Source organism: Crinia signifera, chromosome 11, assembly GCF_055691185.1.
Source record: "Crinia signifera chromosome 11, ASM5569118v1, whole genome shotgun sequence".
In the NCBI taxonomy this organism is placed as follows: Eukaryota; Metazoa; Chordata; class Amphibia; order Anura; family Myobatrachidae; genus Crinia; species Crinia signifera.
Window position 1 is genome coordinate 115,601,039 of NC_139227.1, and position 21,316 is coordinate 115,622,354.

Consider the following 21,316-nt stretch of genomic DNA (forward strand, 5'->3'; position numbering starts at 1 on the left):
AATGACTTCTTCTGCAGGATTTGTTCTCGTTAACACATCTCCTTGCATGTTAAAGAGGGGAATCGTCTGTGTGTGTGTGGGGGAGAGGGGGGGGTCAGAATGCAATCAGAGATTTATTTCCAAATAATAGGGAAGTGATTTACTATCTGCTGTATAAATAGTTTATTGCAGCTGCATCTTCTGTGTGTGAAAAGCTAGTAGTCTGCACTTCCTCGTCTCGTTCCCCTTCACTGCAACAGAATAGTCTGGAAACCACAACTATTGTCGGCTTCCTACTTTCTTGAAACAATATTGTGATACTTTGGAAAACAAGATTAACTCCTTAGTCACGCAGACGTAGATAGCAATGAATTTTCCTTCCCTTTCCATCCACAACATCAAAAATCGTGATCTGTATTAACGATCAAGTGTATTTATATTTGATTTAAATTTACAATCAGGCTTCCTTTTACATGAAGAAGAAACCACAGGGACGTATGCTAATACACAGTGCAGGAAGTCTGGCATGTGGATGGATGCGAGAGGAACAACTATGAAGCTTTTACTTCTCTCTTTTTTATTTATACGTTTTTGGGGGGGGGTTATATAACCCAAGTGTTGTGCATTGTCTGTGTCACGCTTTATCATTTATTTATGATCTTGCCTCTTTGCAGTCGGTAGTCAATATGATAAATGAACTTCAGGAACAGATGTGCAAGCTTCAGCTGGAGCTCAGTACTAAGATTCAGGAGAGGGAATGCCACGCTAGCACCCCTGACCTAGCTGAGCCACTCCATATCAACACCAGTTGTCCCATTGAACCCCCACAACCGATCCCGTGCCCCGGTTGTGAAGGGAAGGATGTATGAGAAGTATTCTGGTTCTCTTGCATGGGTTTTGTTTGGCTTATGTACTAATGCTGTGCATGCTAGGAAATGTAGGGGGCACTTCAGTGGCTGGCCATGTGCCACGAAACAAGACCACAACGTCTCTCCAGCAGGGAAATAAGGGCGGCTGAATTCACACAGGAACATGGGATCCTCCTGCACACTTTTATGTATATTACAGTGCTATAAATATTACTTATTGTTGCTTATAATGTAATAATATAATGTATTATTCCCACATAAAGACATGGCACATGGGGCCTGATTCTGGTTCATTCACAAAAGCAAATTCTCTCTAACGGACAAAACCATGTGCACTGCAGGTGGGGCAGATGTAACATTAGATTTGAGTGTTGTTTTAGATTTGGGAGTTATTTTGTTTATGTGCAGGGTAAATACTGGCTGCTTTATTTTTATACTGCAATATATATATATATATACATTCGCTGTTTGTTCGGCACTCTGGAGAAAAGAACAACTTGCCGGGGTGCCTTCAGAGGGTTAGTAATACAATCTCGGTACCTCCTGGCCTGGCTGGGTCCAGATAGGAAGAAGCGGCACTCCACGGACTCCAAAAGAGTTTAAACAAGTGTTTTAATCCATAAAGGTGTTAGGTACAGTACATCATGGTCTATATGGTGTGTGTGTGTGTGTGTGTGTGTGTGTGTATATATATATATATATATATATATATATATATATATATATATATTTACAGGTAGGTAAATGTCCGGCACTCCTCGCTTATCGATGATTTTGCTTGCCCGGGTGCCTTCCTATGTGGCGTTGCAGCCACCAGTACACTTTCCAAAATAGAGGCGTCACTCCGGGACTTGTGAAAGCAAAAGTGATTTATTAGCTTCTTGGTGGTCAACGGCGTTTCGGGAGTTAACCCTTTGTCAGGACCAGAAGACAGTTGCACGTTTAACTGTCTTCTGGTCCTGACGAAGGGTTAACTCCCGAAACGCCGTTGACCACCTAGAAGCTAATAAATCACTTTTGCTTTCACAAGTCCCGGAGTGACGCCTCTATTTTGGAAAGTATATATATATATATATATATATATATATATATATATATCTATATATATCTATATCTCCGCTTGAAGTACAAACCTCACCCAAATCTAACTCTCTCTGCACGTTACATCTGCCCCACCTGCAATGCACGTGGTTTTGTCCAATAGAGAGAGAATTTGCTTGTGCGAATAAGTGAATAAACCAGAATCAGACCCTACAAACCCACATTTTCTAGGGTAAACCTATAACGCTAATAATGCAGCCTATCCGTTCACTAGAATTTTGTGGCATCACTATGCCTCGTGCCTCAATGATTTCACCAGTTCTAACTTAAGTGAAAGACTGAATATGACATCAGCCCAAAAAGAGAAAATAAGCTGTATACACTCGCTGTAAAGGAGACAGATTCAATTTTATTATTGGGCATTATTTACTACACAAGATCATAATGCAGCAACCAGGGCCCTGAGCGCATGCAGCTAATAATCTACCAGCACCAGATTCAATTACAAGCAGTTATTTACAGTATACCCCTTTCACACCAGAAAATGCATGGACTTAGCTGGTTAATACGGTCCCGGGATCATGCTGGGGCATTCCCAGGTTGGCCTCTTTCACACCAGCCTAGCTTCCTGGGTCGACCCGGGTCTAGTGCAGGTGTGAATGGGTCACGTGGCAAAAATCCAAGGACTTGGTCTAGGTATTTCAACCCTGCAGGCTATTCAATTACAGCCCTTATCCTCATGCAGTAAATTACCTGCTAATACCTGTTAACCAATAGAATCTGGAATAGGCTCCTGGTGCTATGGGTCAACAGGTTTGTCACATCCGCCATCAGGGCATTTATATGGATTTGTGTTTGAGCATCTCCAGACTCAAACAGAAATCCACGTTCAATGAACCTGCGGGCTATAGTTAAATATCCTCTGGTAATTAACCGTGGCTAATTAAATCCGGTCCAAGTCTTGTAAAGTGCTGTAACAAAAGATGGATTTTGCCGTTTCAGTTTTGTGTGTGTGTTTTTGTTTGGGATTTTTTCTACAAAAGTGTTATTATTTTGTTTGTATGTATTAAAGGCAAGGTCATGTTTTAAGCAGATGTCCACTCTTACACATCCTCTGGTAAGGAAGTATTACTGCAGAACTGGCCTTCACAAAAGGCAGTTACACTCCGAAACGCTTTTGCTTAATTTAAATTCAATCCCAGTAGTTCAAATAGGATGTCTGCCTGTTCCACTATTGCCACTGTCATTTCACAGATCTAGAGTAACTGCCCTTCTTTTGCAACCATGAAAGCTATGATTGCAAACCCACAGATCTTGCTGAGAAAGTTTGGTTCTGCCCAACTGTCCTACTGCAACAATCGTGTGTTTCTGGGGTATTAACAGGTCATTTCAAGGGTTAAGAACTCACATTTTCTTGTGGTCAACCTACGTCAAGATTATTTACACTCATTCTTATCGGAGTTGTTTGGGAGATCTGAGATCATTGTCTACATTATTTTGCAAGACCCTTGTCTAGATCTGTTAAATCCTGTTCCTGTCCTTACTGGTTGGGATCCTGTGTTTTGATGCTAGAGCCGAGCATGTATTCCGTACTGAATGTTTTTGAGAGTGGAGACTGTTTTTTCCGGTGACCCTTCACCCACTTACAATATTACTTGTATGTGCTCGTATTGTGTTTTCCCAAATGCTGTTTGATCCATTCATTTGTGATTTGCCACAAGGAGAACAAACACCAAAAAAAGGTTTTTAAAATGAATTGTTGTTTTGCAATAGATTATTGGAGGCGGATGCAAAGAGTTGGCCGGTGGTGCAGACTATATCAGACTTTTGTTGAAAGCAGCAATGATTTACAAGGCAAGGTTTTCCGCTGGTAAATGATTGCCGCTTTAAAAAGAACATCCCCAATCGTCTGGCAACCCTCACCTCTGACCCCTTTTAAATATGTCCAGTGTTTTCAAATGCTGAATTCTCATATGAAACTAACAAATGCAACGACAAAGACATGATCGTACTTGAACACACTCAAAAGTGGCTTCTATTATTTAGCCAAATAAAAAAGATCATTTATTAAACCTTGAAATTTATTCGGTTCCAATAGATGCACTCAGATACAGAGAACAAAATAAGTAGGATCCAGTTGAGGGTTATTTCCTATATCTAATCAGTACATCCGATCCAATCATTGGACATCCTAACGCGTTTCATTGCTCTGCTAGAATAACTGCATCAGAGGTTTGCTTCAAAGCTTATTGTCACTTATGTACACTTGTTATAAGTGCCAATTACTTTGGGTTTATTATATATTATATTTTGATTCATGAAATAATCCAATTTTTTTATTGAACAAATATATTTATCTGTCTATATATTTATAAATCTATCTATCTCTCACACATGCAAACACAGAAAGTAGCCGATTAGCTTCGAATGGGCTTACTAGTGTGTTATATTTGTCTAAATAACCGAAGTCCATTTTGATTGGTGTTCAAGTGCTGTAGTACCTCCCCCTTTTTTTAAGGTTTGAGTTTTTTTAAATAAAAAAAGATCTAGAATAAGCAATAACCAAAAGTCTATCGAAAAGCAAGTATAAACACTCCGCTCTTTTTGAGGGTTTTTATTTGTATTTACCAGCAGTGATCAGGCCTCGGTGTATCCTCTGTGATTTCAGAGATCGTATAAATAATGAAATATATTTATGGCAGATCAAATGTAATCTGTGTATAGCAATAGCCGGTTTACAGTTCTCAGGAATCTGCACCATAAGATGGTTTTAAGAGTAGTTAGCCATGGAATCCAAATACTCCAGTAGAGTATCACTATATATAAAAAGCAAAATCCTCCTCTCCTTTTTTGATGTGAAATACCACCAGTGACCACTAGAGGCCACTCGATAGACGAAATTACTCCTTTACATTGAAAGCAACATAACAAAAATACTTGTTTGCCTGGAGCTGTATACCGACTTGCTGACACCCTGTCACTTCTCAGGTATTTATGGTTGAAGTTGGTTGGAATGTCTCGTCGTTGAATAACATCAGACTCCAGTGTGGACAGGCCGGCTCTGAAATTGCGTTAACCATTTAGTGCTGGCTGAATGTTTTCTGCATGAGGTTGATCTGCCTATATTATCAGTGTGTGCGTTTACATGTGCTGCCGCCGGTTACTCATGGAATATATCTCTTGGTCTTGTTCACAGGCGCTGCTACAGGAACTCAAAAGTCTAAAAATTAAAGTGGAGGAACTGGAAAATGAGAGGGCACAATATGAATGGAAACTAAAAGCAACAAAAGTGAGCGGGAAATCAGATCTATTTGTATTTAGTACAGAAGTTGTATAGCTACTAGCTGCCAAGGGGTAGGGGTATCGAACCTTCTAGACTTTTCTTACTTCAAAGTCTAGCGCAGCGACTTGTCCACTATCTGTCCGAGCATCTCCAAAACGGTTTATTTGTCCACCTACCAGTAGGGAGTGCTGGCGGGTGTTGCGTAATCATTAAGGGAGTATAAACTCCAAAGTAAATGGTTCTCTTCTCTGGTCCCAGTATTCTTATGTGTGTGTGTGTGTGTGTGTGTGTGTGCGTTCATACACTCCGTTAGTTGGTAGAGCGTGGTGGGAGCGGTTCTAGGACCCACACAAATATTGTAAGCACGCCTAAGACTTAATAGAGTCTGTATGGCTCCCCTTATTGGGTGCATTGGAAAGACCCCAGATTTGATTTGAATTAACCCTTTCCGGTGCAACGTCTAGTCATGCTCAACAGCCCTAGCGCTAGTAGCAGGTCCGGTGGTGAGCCACTTTAAAATAAGAACACTAACATCAATTAATAACATCAGGTAATAAGATTCAATGTAGACCATCTTTGAATATAAAAAAAAAAATTACAATTAATTTAAACATTTAAACCAGACTATATGAAGTGCAAACAAAAAATTTGGACTGCAAAGGGTTAATTTTTTTTTAATTTTTTTTACAACAACCGGTACAGAGACATTTCTGCATTTACACATTTTGTTAGCTGATGGTGATTTATTAATATCTAGCATGTAGACAATACGATTTGTAAAGGACAAAATCTTCTTAAAGTACACAGCACTTTCTCTTATGAATATTTATTCATTTTTATTTTAGGCAAATGTTCTGTGCGATACCAACTTGTGCCCTTCCTAATATAGCCCCACTGTCTGCCTTATCTTATGGCACAAGCGTCCTCTCTTTATATTGAATTTATTTTTATTCCATATTTATCTCTGTTTTCCAGGCTGAAATTGCACAACTGCAGGAGAAGCTGGCACTGAAAGATGCTGAAATATCTCGCCTGCAAAGCCAAATCTCCTCCAGAACCACTGCACAAAATGAGTCTTCAGAGAGAGGTGATGAGGGTTCTATCTTGTCCCATTCTGTATAGTAGTGTACATTTTAGCGCCTTGCATCTAATTCGATTGCAGCACCCTGTATCTAATAAGATTTTATACATGATGATTGGCTTCAGTAGCTGTAGCGATGCATCATGTCTATCCTATCTAAATTTTAAAATCTAAATTTTACCCTTCAGAATTTAAATCTACCCCCTCCCTGATTAGCTGCATGGTGTTAAAATCTGATTAGGCCACTATATCGTACAAACTGAGACAGGGAAAGCTCTAAACCAGGCATGCCCAACCATGGTCCAGCTGTTGTGAAACTACACATCCCAGCATGCATTGCAATCGTTTTAGCATTCCCTAATAGCAAAACTGTGGCATGAGGGGACTTGTAGTTTCACAACAGCTGGAGGGCCAAGGTTGGACATGCCTGCACTAAACTCACTAGGACTAGTTTATTAAGCCATTGTCTGGATTCTAGAAAGTTCTATAAAGTTCAAGTACTCCTAAACAGATCATTCACAGAACTACACGTAAACTAAAGGTCCTAGATTCCCCATATAAATCAATGAGTGTGGTCCCATTCTCCACAGTCCTGGCAGTGTGACCTGGTTTAGGTTCCAATGTGTCAACACCAAATACCACCATTAATCAGATCTAAGCAGGGGCAGGACAATTTATTGCAAAAATATCTGTACAGAACCTGCTCTGAGTGAAGCAGGACCAGAAACCTCTTGGGAACCTCTTACTGCTGTGTGGGCCTTAGAGGTAGGGTGACTTGTCATTGCCAGGTCCGGCTCTCCTCCTGGGTCTTTAGCTGCTGCATCCTCTATAGATCTGCCTCTGATCATTGGACCTATCTTTAAGTTCCTCTGGGAATAAGAAATTGGTATATGCTGGGGTGTGGCTCATGGGCTCGACAATAATTAAATCAAGAGTGTCTAGATCAGAGGTGGCCAAACTGGTCCTCAAGATCTACCAACAGCTCAAGATTTCCTGGCCAGCTGTGGATCGGTAGAATGTTTCTGTTAGGCAACAGGTTTGAAAATGTGACAGTTAGTAATGACTGCACCTGTGCACCAGCCAGGTGGTCTGGAAAACATGGCCTGTTGGTAGGACCAGTTTAGCCATCTCTGGTATAGATCAACCCCAAAATGTTGACATGTACAAGGTTGAGATGGCAAAAATGTCGACATGGCAAAGGGTCAACACGGAAATGCTTGACACATAAATTTTGGGCGTTTTTTTATGTCCGTTTGTATATTTGAGCATGCGGACCCCCAATTAGTTTACCGCATACCCTTGAATGGCTCACTTCACTCCTCATCCTATGTGGACCATACCGACCTCTCGCTTGTGTCAACCTATAATAAATGTCAACGAATACCTGTCGACCCATAGTCCAGATGCCACCTGCTCTGTGTTTCTCTCCATACCCGCAATAACAGTTGATCTAGTGTTTTCGGCAGCACTACATGGGAGACGGAATATATCAAAGATAGGGGGGTATTGACTGTAACACCCCAAATGTGAACTGAGGCATACAATCACCATTATTCTCATAAGACTAAACAATGCATATTTTACATAAGTATGTAACTTTGCATTATTTTGATTTCTTTACCTTTTCCCATCACATAGAAGAAGTATTTAGGAGGAGGATAAAAGAGAAACGTAAGCCATTGTCCTTTTTCATTCTTGTCCGTTGTCTATAATGCTACATTGTTGCAATAACTTCTGTTCTATGTCACTGATTGCAATGTACTAGCAGTGAACAGACCGCTAACATTAACATGCTTCCTACACAGTCTCCTCCCCTTATTCTGCAAAATCACTTTATTAAGCCTTGGTGTATTGATGTATTTGGTTTTAATCATCTAGACCACAGGTTCTCAAAGTCGGTCCTCAGGACCCCACACAGTGCATGTTATGCAGGTCTCCTCACAGAATCAAGTGAAATAATTAGCTCCACCTGTGGCTCTTTTAAAATGTGTCAGTCAGTAATGAGTGCACCTGTCTGGTGCCCTGGAAAATGTGAACTGTGTGGGGTCCCGAGGACTGAGTTTGAGAACCACTGATCTAGAATAATCAATAAGGCTGCAAATCTGGTGTGCTTGGGTTATATATAATCACCTACTAATCAGCTGGCGTGTATACAGATATTGGTATTGGATAAGCAGGTTCTGGTCTACAGTCCCTGAGGATGATGATGATCTAAAGAATGAAGATATTTTTGACATTAGTACCCCCTGACCGGCTACTATCGCCTAGTATACCCAATATGTGATATGTTGGGTATCTGAGCAGCCTCGGGATTTCCAGGACCAGTATATCTGTGTTTTTGTGAAGGGAACTGCGTTAACGTTGTACTGGTTTGCATTCTGATTAATATTGGTCCTGGAACTCTGAGGTATCTGAGGGTTGCACCATACAGCAGACTTTCCCTGGGTTCCCCCGTCTCTGTAATACAGATCTGACAGGTTAATGGTGTGTGTGAGGGGTCGGGGGGGGGGGGAATGTTTTTAGTTCACCTACTTGCACCTTTTGGGCCAGGGCTGTGTGAAGGACAGTGTAGCGTGGAGTAATATGTATATGTTGCTCGGTCACACAGTCTGTTCCTGGGAGCATATTTAAGCCATTTTATTTTGTCTTCTATCTGGAGTTCATGGTACAGTAGCAGATTGGAACACGTGTGAATCACGTCTACAGCTCCGCACATGGGGTAACATCTTCTCCTTCCCTGTGCGCTTCTACTACGCATCATCTCCCTACTCTCTGTGGCCAGAGGCATAGGACTAATATTCTCGGTCTGTGATTGGCTGTTCTCTGGGCCTGCTTCTGATTTGGGGCAGAACCATGGTGAACTGCGGGTGGAGGGATACCAGATTTGGGAGGGGTTTGTCCAAACTGAAATCTACATGGCAGCGTAAAAATAAAGCTATGTAATATTTGTGGGCTACATGCATACCTCCCAACATTAGAAGAGCTGGATGCAAAATTTTGGGGGAATGGCCTAGCGGGAAGGGGCGTGGCCTATACTTGCGAGGCCACATCACATTTTTGCTGCTGTTGGGGTATGACCAGTGGCTCTGCAAACTGCTGGTCATGCGCCCCAGACAGGGCCGGCGCCACCACTAGGCAGCTCTAGGCATTTGCCTAGGGCGCCAGCCACTGGAGGGTGGTAGTTTGGAGCAGCCCCTCCCCTGGATGGAGGTGACTGGCGGCGGCCCCGGATCCCCTGTTCACCCCCGTGGAACGACGCGACGGCCCGCAGTAGCTTTACCAAATCAGAATGAAGCCTGCTATACATAGGCATATTTGTAGGAGACAGACACTACTTTGTCTAACATCATTTCTTTGGCTTGATTGGAAGCTCCGAAAGTCACAAATGAGCGCTTAATCTTTCGGTACTTGTGAGTTATCCGGGCTGCCGATTTCTAAATCGGGTCGGATCGGGCACATCGCATCGCATCGCATGCGACCATCGGATGCGATGCGATGACCCGATTTTTCCATAGGAATCAATGTTAAAATGGACTGAGTCCATTTTAACATGGAATTCAATGGGAAAAAGGGGTCCTTTTCATACCCCTACTATCCAAGTGGGCATGGAGTTGGATATAAACCTGTGGCGAGCGTAGCGAGCCACCGAGCCCGAAGCGTGGCGAGCGGACACAGAATACCGGCCCCTCGCGGGGCTCGCCACGCTTCGGGCTCGGTGGCTCGCTACGCTCGCCACAGGTTTATATCCAACTCCATGCCCACTTGGATAGTAGGGGTATGAAAAGGACCCCTTTTTCCCATTGAAATCCATGTTAAAACATTGATTCCTATGGAAAAATCGGGTCATCGCATGCGATGCGATGCGATATCGCATCGCATCTGATTGTATGCCTTAACTTAAGGCATACAATCAAAAAATCGGCAGCCCAGATAACTCACAAGTACCAATCTTTCTAATGATTCCAGTGTCATTCTGCACCCGCCACAACCTAAATTTGTCTCCGGAGCAAGTTTACTGGAAGGGAGGTGACCTGTAATACACCTGTCTGTCTCACCTATACATGAACACTTAAGATTCGGGCCACTTGCTGGGAGAGAACACAACAAAGATCTTGTTTTACTGTATTCTATAGAACAGCGGATGGCAATGCTCACTTCTTTTATTGGATTTAATTTCACTGCTTTTTTGCCTTACAAATCCATGATTTCAGCAAATCCAATTACTGTATTGTATGATTGTTTGTTTAATTGTTGTTGTTTGTTTTGTTTTTAACAATCTGTCTTATGAAAAATGCAATCGTAATAACAAGTCTTCACCTTTCTGACCTACAGATCATGAAGTGCAGCGACTACAATTGGGAATGGAGACTTTGCTGGCTGCAAATGAAGAAAAGGTGACTGCACTAGGCCTGTATTCCAGTATAGGCCACCCACACTCCTGCCTAGGGCACCACTGTTCCTTTTGGTATTCGCAGTACCCCTTTTACATTACAAAGCCAGGTCAGACCCAATATCTCGATCCCGCGCTTTCAGCATGAACCCGGGTCGGCCATTCTACATGCTGCCCTATAAGTTCCCTCAGCTGATGTCATTATGGAACTACTCTGTGTACATGGAGACTTACGGCCTTCTACCTCAGTGACAGCATTCACTGCTAATGAATTTACTGATTTCAAATCTTTTGAGTGGGGAAACCAGGTGCAAAAACATGCTTGGGCCCCACGTTCATAAGAAGGTATTGGGTGATTGAGAGAGGGAGATGGTGACAGGGAGAGACAGTGAGTGATGCCAATGGGTGGGTGACAGGGAGAGACAGTGATGTGGGTGACAGGATGCCTGAGAGAGGCAGCGAGTGGTGGCAGTAGGAGAAAGGCAGAGGGTGACTGAGAAGGTAACGCTAGGAAGAGGCTGCCCGGGAGAGGGTAATTCGAGGGAGAGGGTGACACCAGGGGGAAGGTGGCAGCAGTGGCAGGAAGATAGTGATGTCAGGGAAAGGGTGACAGCAAGTGGCTGACAAATCTATAGTATTACAATATTCTTACCTGGGCCCAGAACTGCAGTGCACGCATGGTGGCCCCTCCTTTCACTCCTGCTGGACTGCACTTAGACAGACAGCTGCCAGCTCAAGCAGCTGCTCTCCATTTCTGCAGGACTGCAGGCACACAGCGTGGATCATGGATGGGTGGCAGCAGCATATAATTAGTCGGTGTGTCTCACTGTAATGCGATCAAACCCTTCACAGAGACGGGTCCTGGTACGATGCACTGTCCGCCTCTAATTCTGCCTCTGTCTCTGGGCCTGATTCTGATTTTAAAACAAAATAAAAAACTGTTCAAAACCATGCTGCGCTGCAGTAGGGGCAGATGTAATATTTGCAGAGTGTGTTAGATTTTAGTGTGAGGTGTCCAAAACTGGAATCTAAATTGCAGTGTTAAAATAAAGTTGTCCAGCATTTGTGGGCTACATGCGAAAGCAGCCATTATTTACCCTGCACAGAAAAAAAATATATAGATGTATTTACTCCCTTTGCAAGTGAAACATTGTTCAGGACACAATGAGTGAAATTTTAAAAGGATGAGAGATTCAGAAAGTGAAAGATTTGGTAAGAAATTGATGTGCTGTTTTTTTTTTTTTTTTTTTTTAAAGCAGCGATCATTTACACTTCAAAATCACACTGGTTTTGCAGGGTAAATGATTGCCGCTTTAAAAAAACTGGAGATTTCTTACCAAATCTCTCACTTTCTGAATCTCTCACCCTATTAAATTGTTTCCTACTTTTATTGCTTTACTTCAAAAACAGAATCAGGCCGTCTATTCACAAGAAGTCAGCATGCGCTGTGTGCGAGAGAGGGGAAGACTAAGTGACTGTTTTGTTGCATTGTGCGTTTGGCAGACTGCGAGCGAGGAAAGACTTTTCGGCACAAACCGTCCCATGGAAACATTTCAGCAATAAGCTGACAGCACAAAGCACTGGAATCAATTTGCTGTAGAAGTTCAGTTTACTATGTCGTATTATAGTGGAATAGGCACTAACAAATAAATGCCAATTTGTACTCATGGTTAAATTTGCTAAAGCTTCAAAAAAAAGTGGAGGTGTTGGCCCTCGGTGCCAGAGGCGTAACTCTGGGAGACAATGGAGTCATCTGCCACCGGGCTCCTGCTCCCAAAGGGGGCACCTCTCCTCCCCTGCCTGTTTGAAAGCCATTGATATTGCTTCTGTGGCTGATTTCCCCTCCTTACAGGACCATAGATGTCACACTCTTTGTTTTAAACATAATACACATTACATTTTACTCTTGCTACAGAGCCCAACAAAGACAACTTTGGGGGAAGAGTCTTACGCAGGTCAGTTACATCTCCACTAGCGGCAGAAGGGGATGGGCATAACGGAATGGAAATGGTTGGCATACAGTAGTTTAGTGAAAGCAATATTGTACGTGCCTGGAGATATGACTGATCTGTCCCTTCCACCAGGGACTGGGGGGGTGCAATTGGACAATGGTGACAATGGCGGGTCTGAAGACAAACTGAACAATAGGCATTTGTGTGTCCCATAGATCCATACACCTTTATTGCATGTGGATATGTGCAGTTTCCTTTGTGTACACACCTTGGTTATAAATACAGCTGCATTCTCCACTTCACTAATGTAAAGCTGATACAGCCAAACCCCATCAATGGCCTGACCCTTGTATTCCAATAACATAACAGACAACATAGGAACCAAACCCCCACTAGATAAAACACCAGTCGACCCCCTATTTATTTAGTTTGGATTTGCTGTCATTCGGATAAATGTGTACTGGATTGTTTGCCGCAACAATGTTGTATCATCCTACTGAGTTTCATATTTACTTTTTAGGACCTTCGAATAGAGGAACTTACGTTGCTTTTAAACCAATATAGACGGGTGAAGAACTTTGTGATGGCGACACATGGTAAAGTATTCCTTGTGCAGTCACTGCACGTGTATTGTACTTGTACGGTACTGTTCCTCTACAATTCATGTGACATACTGTAGGATGCTTGTAAAAGTTTCTTGGTGTCCCCTTATCCACCAATTATACAACACTTATAATCACTTCAGGACAGTGCTGTAATTTGAACTGTGAGCCATAGGATTGTTTGCAGCTTCTTGCATGGTGCCACGTCTGCTTTTCCCTAGGAGCGATGCAAAACGCGTTGCGTAGAGACTTCCCTTGTTTACATTCCTAAAACTTATAGAAGTGAACAATATTCCTTCTTCACAGGCCTCAGCTGTCAGAAACGGCTAACTACGGGGTGATACCACCGCTTTAGGGATTGCTTGGCTTACGCTTTGGTCTTGGAGACCCCGATTTTAAGACCGTATCTCTACTAGTGTTGGGTCTAATACTAAAATATATTCATGTACCATAAATAATGGTAGTTCAGATAATAAGATCATTGGTTTTTGCTGCTAAACTAGTAGATTGTATATAGGGCCTGATTCAGGTTCGCTCATTAGGCAGCATACATTTGGTACCTGAATCCGTCCTATAGTACTAATCCTATAGGCACAACACAGAAGTCCGTCTCTGTTTACTGAGCACCGATCACACACACAGCTCAGTGATTCCAGCTTTGCTAACTCTCCTCCAAGTCTCGGACTGGTGATCCCTAGCGTACTTTCCAAGCGCCGTTCCGGCAAGCTCAGAGCTTTATAGCTGGGGACAGTGCCTGCAGTTCCATTGTTCTTGCATGTGTTTACTATTTGTTGCTATCTGGGAAGAAATGATAACTTTATAGTTGCTTGATCTATTAAGGCTGCGTATGAGAATCTACCTTCTAATGCAGGCATGTCCAAACGATGGCCCTCCGGCTGTTGTGAAACTACAAGTCCCATCATGCCTTGCCACAGTTTTGCTATTAGGGATTGCTAACACTGTGGCAAGGCATGCTGGGATGTGTAGTTTCACAACAGCTGGAGGGCCACAGTTTGGACATGCCTATTTTAATGTTTGTTGTAGCTGGCAACTTTGTGTACAACATATGAAATAACAAGCCTTTTTTATATATTAATATATGAATAGCATTGCTGTCTATACATATCACTTTGTGCCCTATTCCCTCGCCTGATGAAGCCTGTTTATTGTCTGCCTGGTCTGACAGATTGTGTAGACTGTACAGTAGTTTGCATTGTGTTGTACACACTATCGCAGTATTACATAGGTACACCCATTCACTATGAAGCTTGTGTAATAGGGGTAGGCTACAAGCTGCGGAGGAACTACACATTCCAGCATTCCCTGCCACACTTTGTCACTATTGGCCTGCTAAACAGTGTCAGGGCATTCTGGGATATATAGTTCCACAGCAGCTGGAGCATCAGACGTGACCTGTGTTGTAGATATTATAGGGGGTATTCAATATGGGATTATTTACATTCATTGAAAGTCTCTAATCTGGAAACATGTTCTACTGAGAACAATTAATTATCTGGTATAAAACAGGTCATGGCACTAAAAGTTCTAGGTTCTCACCATGTAAAACAAAGAACAAACCAACCTCTGGGATCGCTGCGATGAGTCTCTGTGTGCCTTGGTGTTGGAATGACATTATTGGTGTCCTTTCATTTAAGGCTCTTCTGAAAGAATTCTGTCTGCATGCAACGAGGATGAAGTCGAAGCTACAATGAAGAAACTGATTCCAAAGAATAATCAGTCTATGGAACAACTAAACTCTGAGGTAATGTGACATCATACCATGTGCTGTGTTCACTGTCATTTGGTGCCCAGTCATAGGGGTGTACACACAGTGAGATCTTGGCAGGATATTGTGACTAGGTAGTCAAAAAACTCCCAGTCTTTTCTCCTGCTTAGTCAATATTGTCTAGCATAGATTGCTTAAGCAATTTTGACTAAGCATTTTTGGCTAGATGCACTGGAGATTTTGACTAATCATATTAGACTGTACAGGCAAGGCAATTCTGATTAGATCATAGACTATCATTACTAAGACAAAGGAGGGGATGCTCTAACATCCGCGCCCCCTTACCGCCCTCTATCGCCGGCTACCGCATTCATAATTATCGCATATGCTGTAAGATATGCGATAATTTTGGCAAAGGACAGCTTTTGCGTTAAGAGCCTTTGCGGTGAGTCAGACGGCTCCCCCCTCCCTCCCTTACTGCTGCTGGGGGGGCGCTGGCCCTCCTCCTCCCTGCACCCGGAAGAGGATCAGTGCAGGGAGGAGGAGGTCACAGGTCCGGGCAGCACAGCTCTGTGCTGCCCGGACACAGGTGAGGGGGGGTCCTTGCGGGGCGGTGGCAGGTCACGTTAGAAGCCCATAGGCTTCTACGGGGCATCGCCAGATTTTTCTGGCGATGTAACCCTACGGGGTATGCTTAGTGCATCCCAAAATGCGGTAAAAACCCCGATAACTGGGTTTTTACCGCACTTTTAGCTTAGAGAATCTCCCCCAAAATCACTTCATCAAAATTTCCAGTGCATCTAGTCAAAACTTGGACACCGTATGGTTGTACCACTTGCCATGCTTCGGACACGGCGTTTTGCTGCACTCGCCAATGGATGGTAGGGTATGAAATACCACCTGTTTTGGAGAAACAGGGGTAGAAGTTGCCATGGGGGGGGGTTGTTATTGTGGTTTTTTTTTTTTTTTTGCTTTAAATCTATATTCGCATCCTATACGCTTACAATGCAGATGCCACAAGACACTTGTGTACTTACTTCTGCATTACATTTGTCTGTTAGTGTGAATGAGGCCCAGCGTATTCATTGTTTTGTGCTTTATGGCATATTGTCACCTTAGATGTACAAGTGCGGTTCAGTTGTTGCTAGTTTGATGTTTTCCCTGGTTACTATACTGTAATAGATTTTGTGATGTGTTATTCAGTCCTCAGTAGAATGTTATAACTGCGGCTCTAGTCCTAGGGAATAATCGCATCAATAAGTGATATATTATTTGGTGTCTCCCATAGGTCTCCTCCACACCGTCCTCACCAACTGTGCCGACGTCCCGTCCCCAAAATATCCTGGAAAATGGGTAAGCACCCCATGGACTAGAATAAGGATGGTGTTTATATCTGAGCTAAGAGATGGATCTGTGAGGCCTCATGTCATCTTCTTATGTCACATGTCTGTGACTGGAGTAAGCTCTCCAGTGCAAATATATCTGTGATTATTAATTATTAGCCACAATGGCTGCAACTTTATTACCACATAATAGACAGTACAGCAATACATTCTGATTATAGCTGGTTTATACAGCTCCAGTTTACACTGCACCGCGCTTTCTCTACAGAACAAGCGTTTAAGATACCTGTACACGTAGCTGTTCTCTGTAATCAGACCACTGTGACATAGAACATTGTAAGCAAACACCAGGACAGGGGATCCATTCTGCAGGGTTGTGCTGAACAGCAGATGAGCTTAAATGAATATTCAATGGATCCTTCAGTGATTATTCTAGATAAAGCATTCTCTGACCACGTGACATACGTTAGCGTATAGGACTTTGGTGTTTTGAAGTCATTGTTGTCAGACCAGGGGGAGAATTGTCCAAATCCTAAACCATAGAACTTAATATTTATCGGCAGCAACGGCGCACACAGCCTGCACGAGAATGGCGGCTCACCGCAAGAAGAGCACCTGGAGTACAGGAACAGGTGAGCGTTTTCGTGTCGCCCAGAGAAATATATAATCTTCTCGAAACTCCATGAAAGCGGAACTTTTAGCCATTTCTCTTCATTTTACAGAGCTCAGCCCAGGATACTTTCAACCAGCCTGGAAGACTTACAAACTGGACCTACGGAAAAGGTGCAATCATCTGTTAGTGAAATGTTCTAGAGCCAAGTATACAGGTGTATGAAGGAACACAGGCTGTTATATATTATGTGCGCTCTGCGCTCTGATTGGCTACTCTCCAGAGGGCAGTGTATAGAACAGAGGTTATTGGTGCAGAGCAGTTGGTAGTGTGCAGCTATTTACATTATGACAAACATGATGGGTGAACATACGTAACCTGTACTAGGTAAATGATAACCCCCTGTATAGTGCACGGATAACATGAAGTTTCTTATTCAGATGTCTGATTTCACCGCTTCCTAATGTGCCCACACTGAAGTGTAATCAGATGTCTGACCCCTTGTGGCCGGCATGTCACATAACAAAGCATGTGCATATATATATCAAATATATATTTATTTATTTATTTACAGGTTCTTGTATAGCGCAGCAGATTCCGTTGCGCTTTACAATAGTAGACAGTGATAAAACAAACTGGGTAACAACATACAGACTTGGAGGTAGGAGGGCCCTGCTGCAAGCTTACAATCTATAGGGATATAGGGGGAAACACAAGGACAGGCACCAGTAATACCATAGCAGTCCCACCAAGTTACAAGTCCAGAAGGGAAGCTATATAATACATGAGTGCCTCAGAGGGTTATGCATGTAGAACTTAAACATTATAGGCTTGCCTGAAGAGGTGAGTTTTCAGGGAACGCTTGAATGTTTGGAGGCTATTGGAGAGTCTTATTGTGCGTGGAAGGGCATTCCATAGGATGGGAGCAGCCCGATGAAAGTCCTGTAATAATGAATGGGAGCTAGTGATCCGTGCAGAAGAGAGACGCAGATCTTGTGCAGAGCGGAGTGGTCGAAATGGGAGATATTTTGTGATAAGTAGAGAGATATATGCTGGTGCAGTATGGTTAATAGCTTTATATGCAAGTAGAAGTGTTTTATATTGAATACGGTAATATACAGGCAACCAATGGAGGGACTGGCAGAGCGGATCAGCAGACGATGAGCGTCTTGCAAGGAAGATCAGCCTCGCAGCAGCATTTAAAATGGATTGTAGTGGTGAGAGTCTGTTCTTGGGAAGACCAGTCAGGAGACTATTGCAATAATCAATGCGGGATATAATGAGTGCATGTATAAGAGATTTAGTAGTGTCTTGTGTGAGATACGGTCGTATTTTGGATATGTTCTTTAGATGCATGTAACATGATTTGGAGACAGATTGAATGTGGGGAAGAAAGGACAGGTCAGAGTCGAGGATGACCCCTAAGCAACGAGCTTGTGGGGTAGGGTAGATGGTCGAGTTGTCAACAGTGATGGAGATATCAGGATGGTAACTGTTCTTAGTTGGCGAGAATATAAGTAATTCTGTTTTTGAAATATTGAGTTTGAGTTGGCGGAAAGACATCCAAGATGAGATGGCAGAGAGACATTCTGAAACTCGGCCCAAAACCACTGGTGACAATAGACAAACCTTTAGTCTGGAGCATCAGGAATAAAGGGAAAGGCAGCACTGCTCAGTCTTAGAAATCTTTGTTGTAAAGTGCAATTACAATATTAAGCTATTACAAGTTGTCGACGTGACAATTCTGTACCCATTGCCTTTTTCTCAGGACAAATGACATTTACTTACTGCTAAATGTGAATAAAGTGCAGGAATCAGAAACCTGCATCTGCACATTATTCGGCTGTGGTTTAGCACATATGTCAATGCCATTTGTTCCTGCAGAAAATGGCTCATGTACGTTAACGACCCAGCACCTGTGTGCAGAAGAAACCGTTCAGTCATGTCCTACAGGTGATTACTGAGACTGCACGTTTCTGATCAGAACCCACAGACACATACAGACACACATACATACAGACACACATATATACATACACACATATATACATACACACATACATACAGACACACATACATACAGACACACATACATACAGACACACATACATACAGACACACATACATACAGACACACATACATACAGACACACATACATACAGACACACATACATACATACAGACACACATACATACACACACACACATACAGACACACATACATACAGACACACATACATAGACACACATACAGACACACATACATACATACCTACAGACACACATACATACATACAGACACACATACATACAGACACACATACATACAGACACACATACATACAGACAGACAGACACACATACAGACAGACAGACACACATACAGACAGACAGACACACATACAGACAGACACACATACATACAGACAGACACACATACATACAGACAGACACACATACAGACAGACAGACACACATACAGACAGACACACATACAGACAGACACACATACAGACAGACACACATACAGACAGACACACATACATACATACATACAGACACACATACATACACACACACATACATACAGACACACATACAGACACACATACAGACACACATACATACATACATACATACATACATACAGACACACATACATACATACAGACACACATACATACAGACACACATACATACAGACAGACAGACACACATACAGACAGACACACATACAGACAGACACACATACAGACAGACACACATACATACATACAGACACACATACATACAGACACACATACATACATACATACATACATACATACAGACACACATACATACAGACACACATACATACAGACACACATACATACAGACACACATACATACAGACACACATACATACATACAGACACACATACATACAGACACACATACATACAGACACACATACATACATACAGACACACATACATACAGACACACATACATACAGACACACATACATACAGACACACATACAGACAGACACACATACATACATACAGACACACATACAGACAGACACACATACATACATACAGACAGACACACATACATACAGACAGACACACATACATACATACATACATACATACATACATACACACACACACACACACACACACACACATACAGACACACATACATACAGACACACATACATACAGACACACACACACAGACATACAGACAGTACACACAGCACACATACAGACCACACAGTACACATACAGACCACACAGTACACATACATACAGACACACATACATACACTCCTTATTGGTGGTGGGATCACAGACTGTTGCTTGCAGTTTGATGCATGACCAGAATTCTGTTTTAATACATGTGATTGTATCCTACAGTCTGTCTTTTCTACATTAGTGCTACCATTACATGATAGTCATATACTTGAGTTATAAATACGAGTTCCTTATTACAGTATAAAGTGCTGACTTAAGGAGCCCATACACGCTCCGATCCCGGCGCTGCGATGTGTGCTTTTGAGGTGCGCACTCCCGCGGCACCTCATCGCACAGTACAAAAAGTATGTGCTGCACATACTTTTTATACTTGCTTTTCATCGCATCGCATGCACAAGGCATGCAATGCGATGTGATGTGATGTGATGGATGCTATTTCAGCCCAGAACGCACGCCGGGATCGGAGCGTGTATGGGCTCCTTAACATTATTTCTTATGTAATATTCCCCTTCTTCCTAAATCGTGGGTCCATGCAGTTTGTGAGACCCTCCCTCACTGACACTGAGCATAGGGAAAGCTCCGGAGGGCAGCGTAAAGCGATCTGGTGAAGGGTCCTCCATGGAGTAATTGGGCACTGACCACCACTGGCACTGACCATCACTGGCACTGATTACCTGGCTCCTCCTACACCTGCAGATAGACTAGGGCAAATTACTGGACTTTGGCCCCTGTAACACTACAAGTTGGAATGAGTTTACTTGATTCACCCTGGTTTTTAGAGTACGTTCTCCTAATGATTTTACAGAACCTTTGGCAATGAGCGACACTCAGCTTGGCTAACCCCACTGGGGGAAAAACTCCCAATCCTGTTATGGGTACGATGCCTGTTCCCCCCCCCCCCCCCCCCCCGCCTCAGGTCATGCACACATAGGAGGAACCCATATGTCATTGGATGAGTGGTTTATTCACTGGTTCTCCCCTGGATCCACACCGTCATCAATGTCCGTCACGCCCCTGCGTTACCGTTTGGCAGCTCTGTGTGTTGGGTGTGTTCCCCATTCATCAGTGTATGAGACACTATCAGCATTGGGTTTTTGTGTTCCTTATAATAAATAACAATTTTCTTTATTAATATAAATATCATACATATCTATTATAAGACATCTGGCGTTGTTCTAACGCTTTTACTCGTGA

At 42.8% G+C, this 21,316-nt stretch overlaps 1 protein-coding gene across 9 annotated transcripts in view; it reads left to right on the top strand.

The window, feature by feature from the left end:
* The window catches only part of PPFIBP2 (PPFIB scaffold protein 2), a 172,549-nt gene that overhangs the window by 119,557 nt on the left and 31,676 nt on the right, over positions 1-21,316 (top strand). For 7 of the 9 annotated variants that reach the window (XM_083164330.1, XM_083164327.1, XM_083164329.1 and 4 more), the window contains 9 exons: positions 5,086-5,178; positions 6,148-6,259; positions 7,892-7,924; positions 10,586-10,647; positions 13,116-13,191; positions 14,853-14,959; positions 16,212-16,276; positions 16,830-16,898; positions 16,989-17,049. In XM_083164330.1, the coding sequence (XP_083020456.1) occupies positions 5,086-5,178; positions 6,148-6,259; positions 7,892-7,924; positions 10,586-10,647; positions 13,116-13,191; positions 14,853-14,959; positions 16,212-16,276; positions 16,830-16,898; positions 16,989-17,049 (678 nt within the window). The remainder of the gene's footprint in view (positions 1-5,085; positions 5,179-6,147; positions 6,260-7,891; positions 7,925-10,585; positions 10,648-13,115; positions 13,192-14,852; positions 14,960-16,211; positions 16,277-16,829; positions 16,899-16,988; positions 17,050-21,316) is intronic. The other 2 variants (XM_083164335.1, XM_083164328.1) reach the window with 1 other exon arrangement.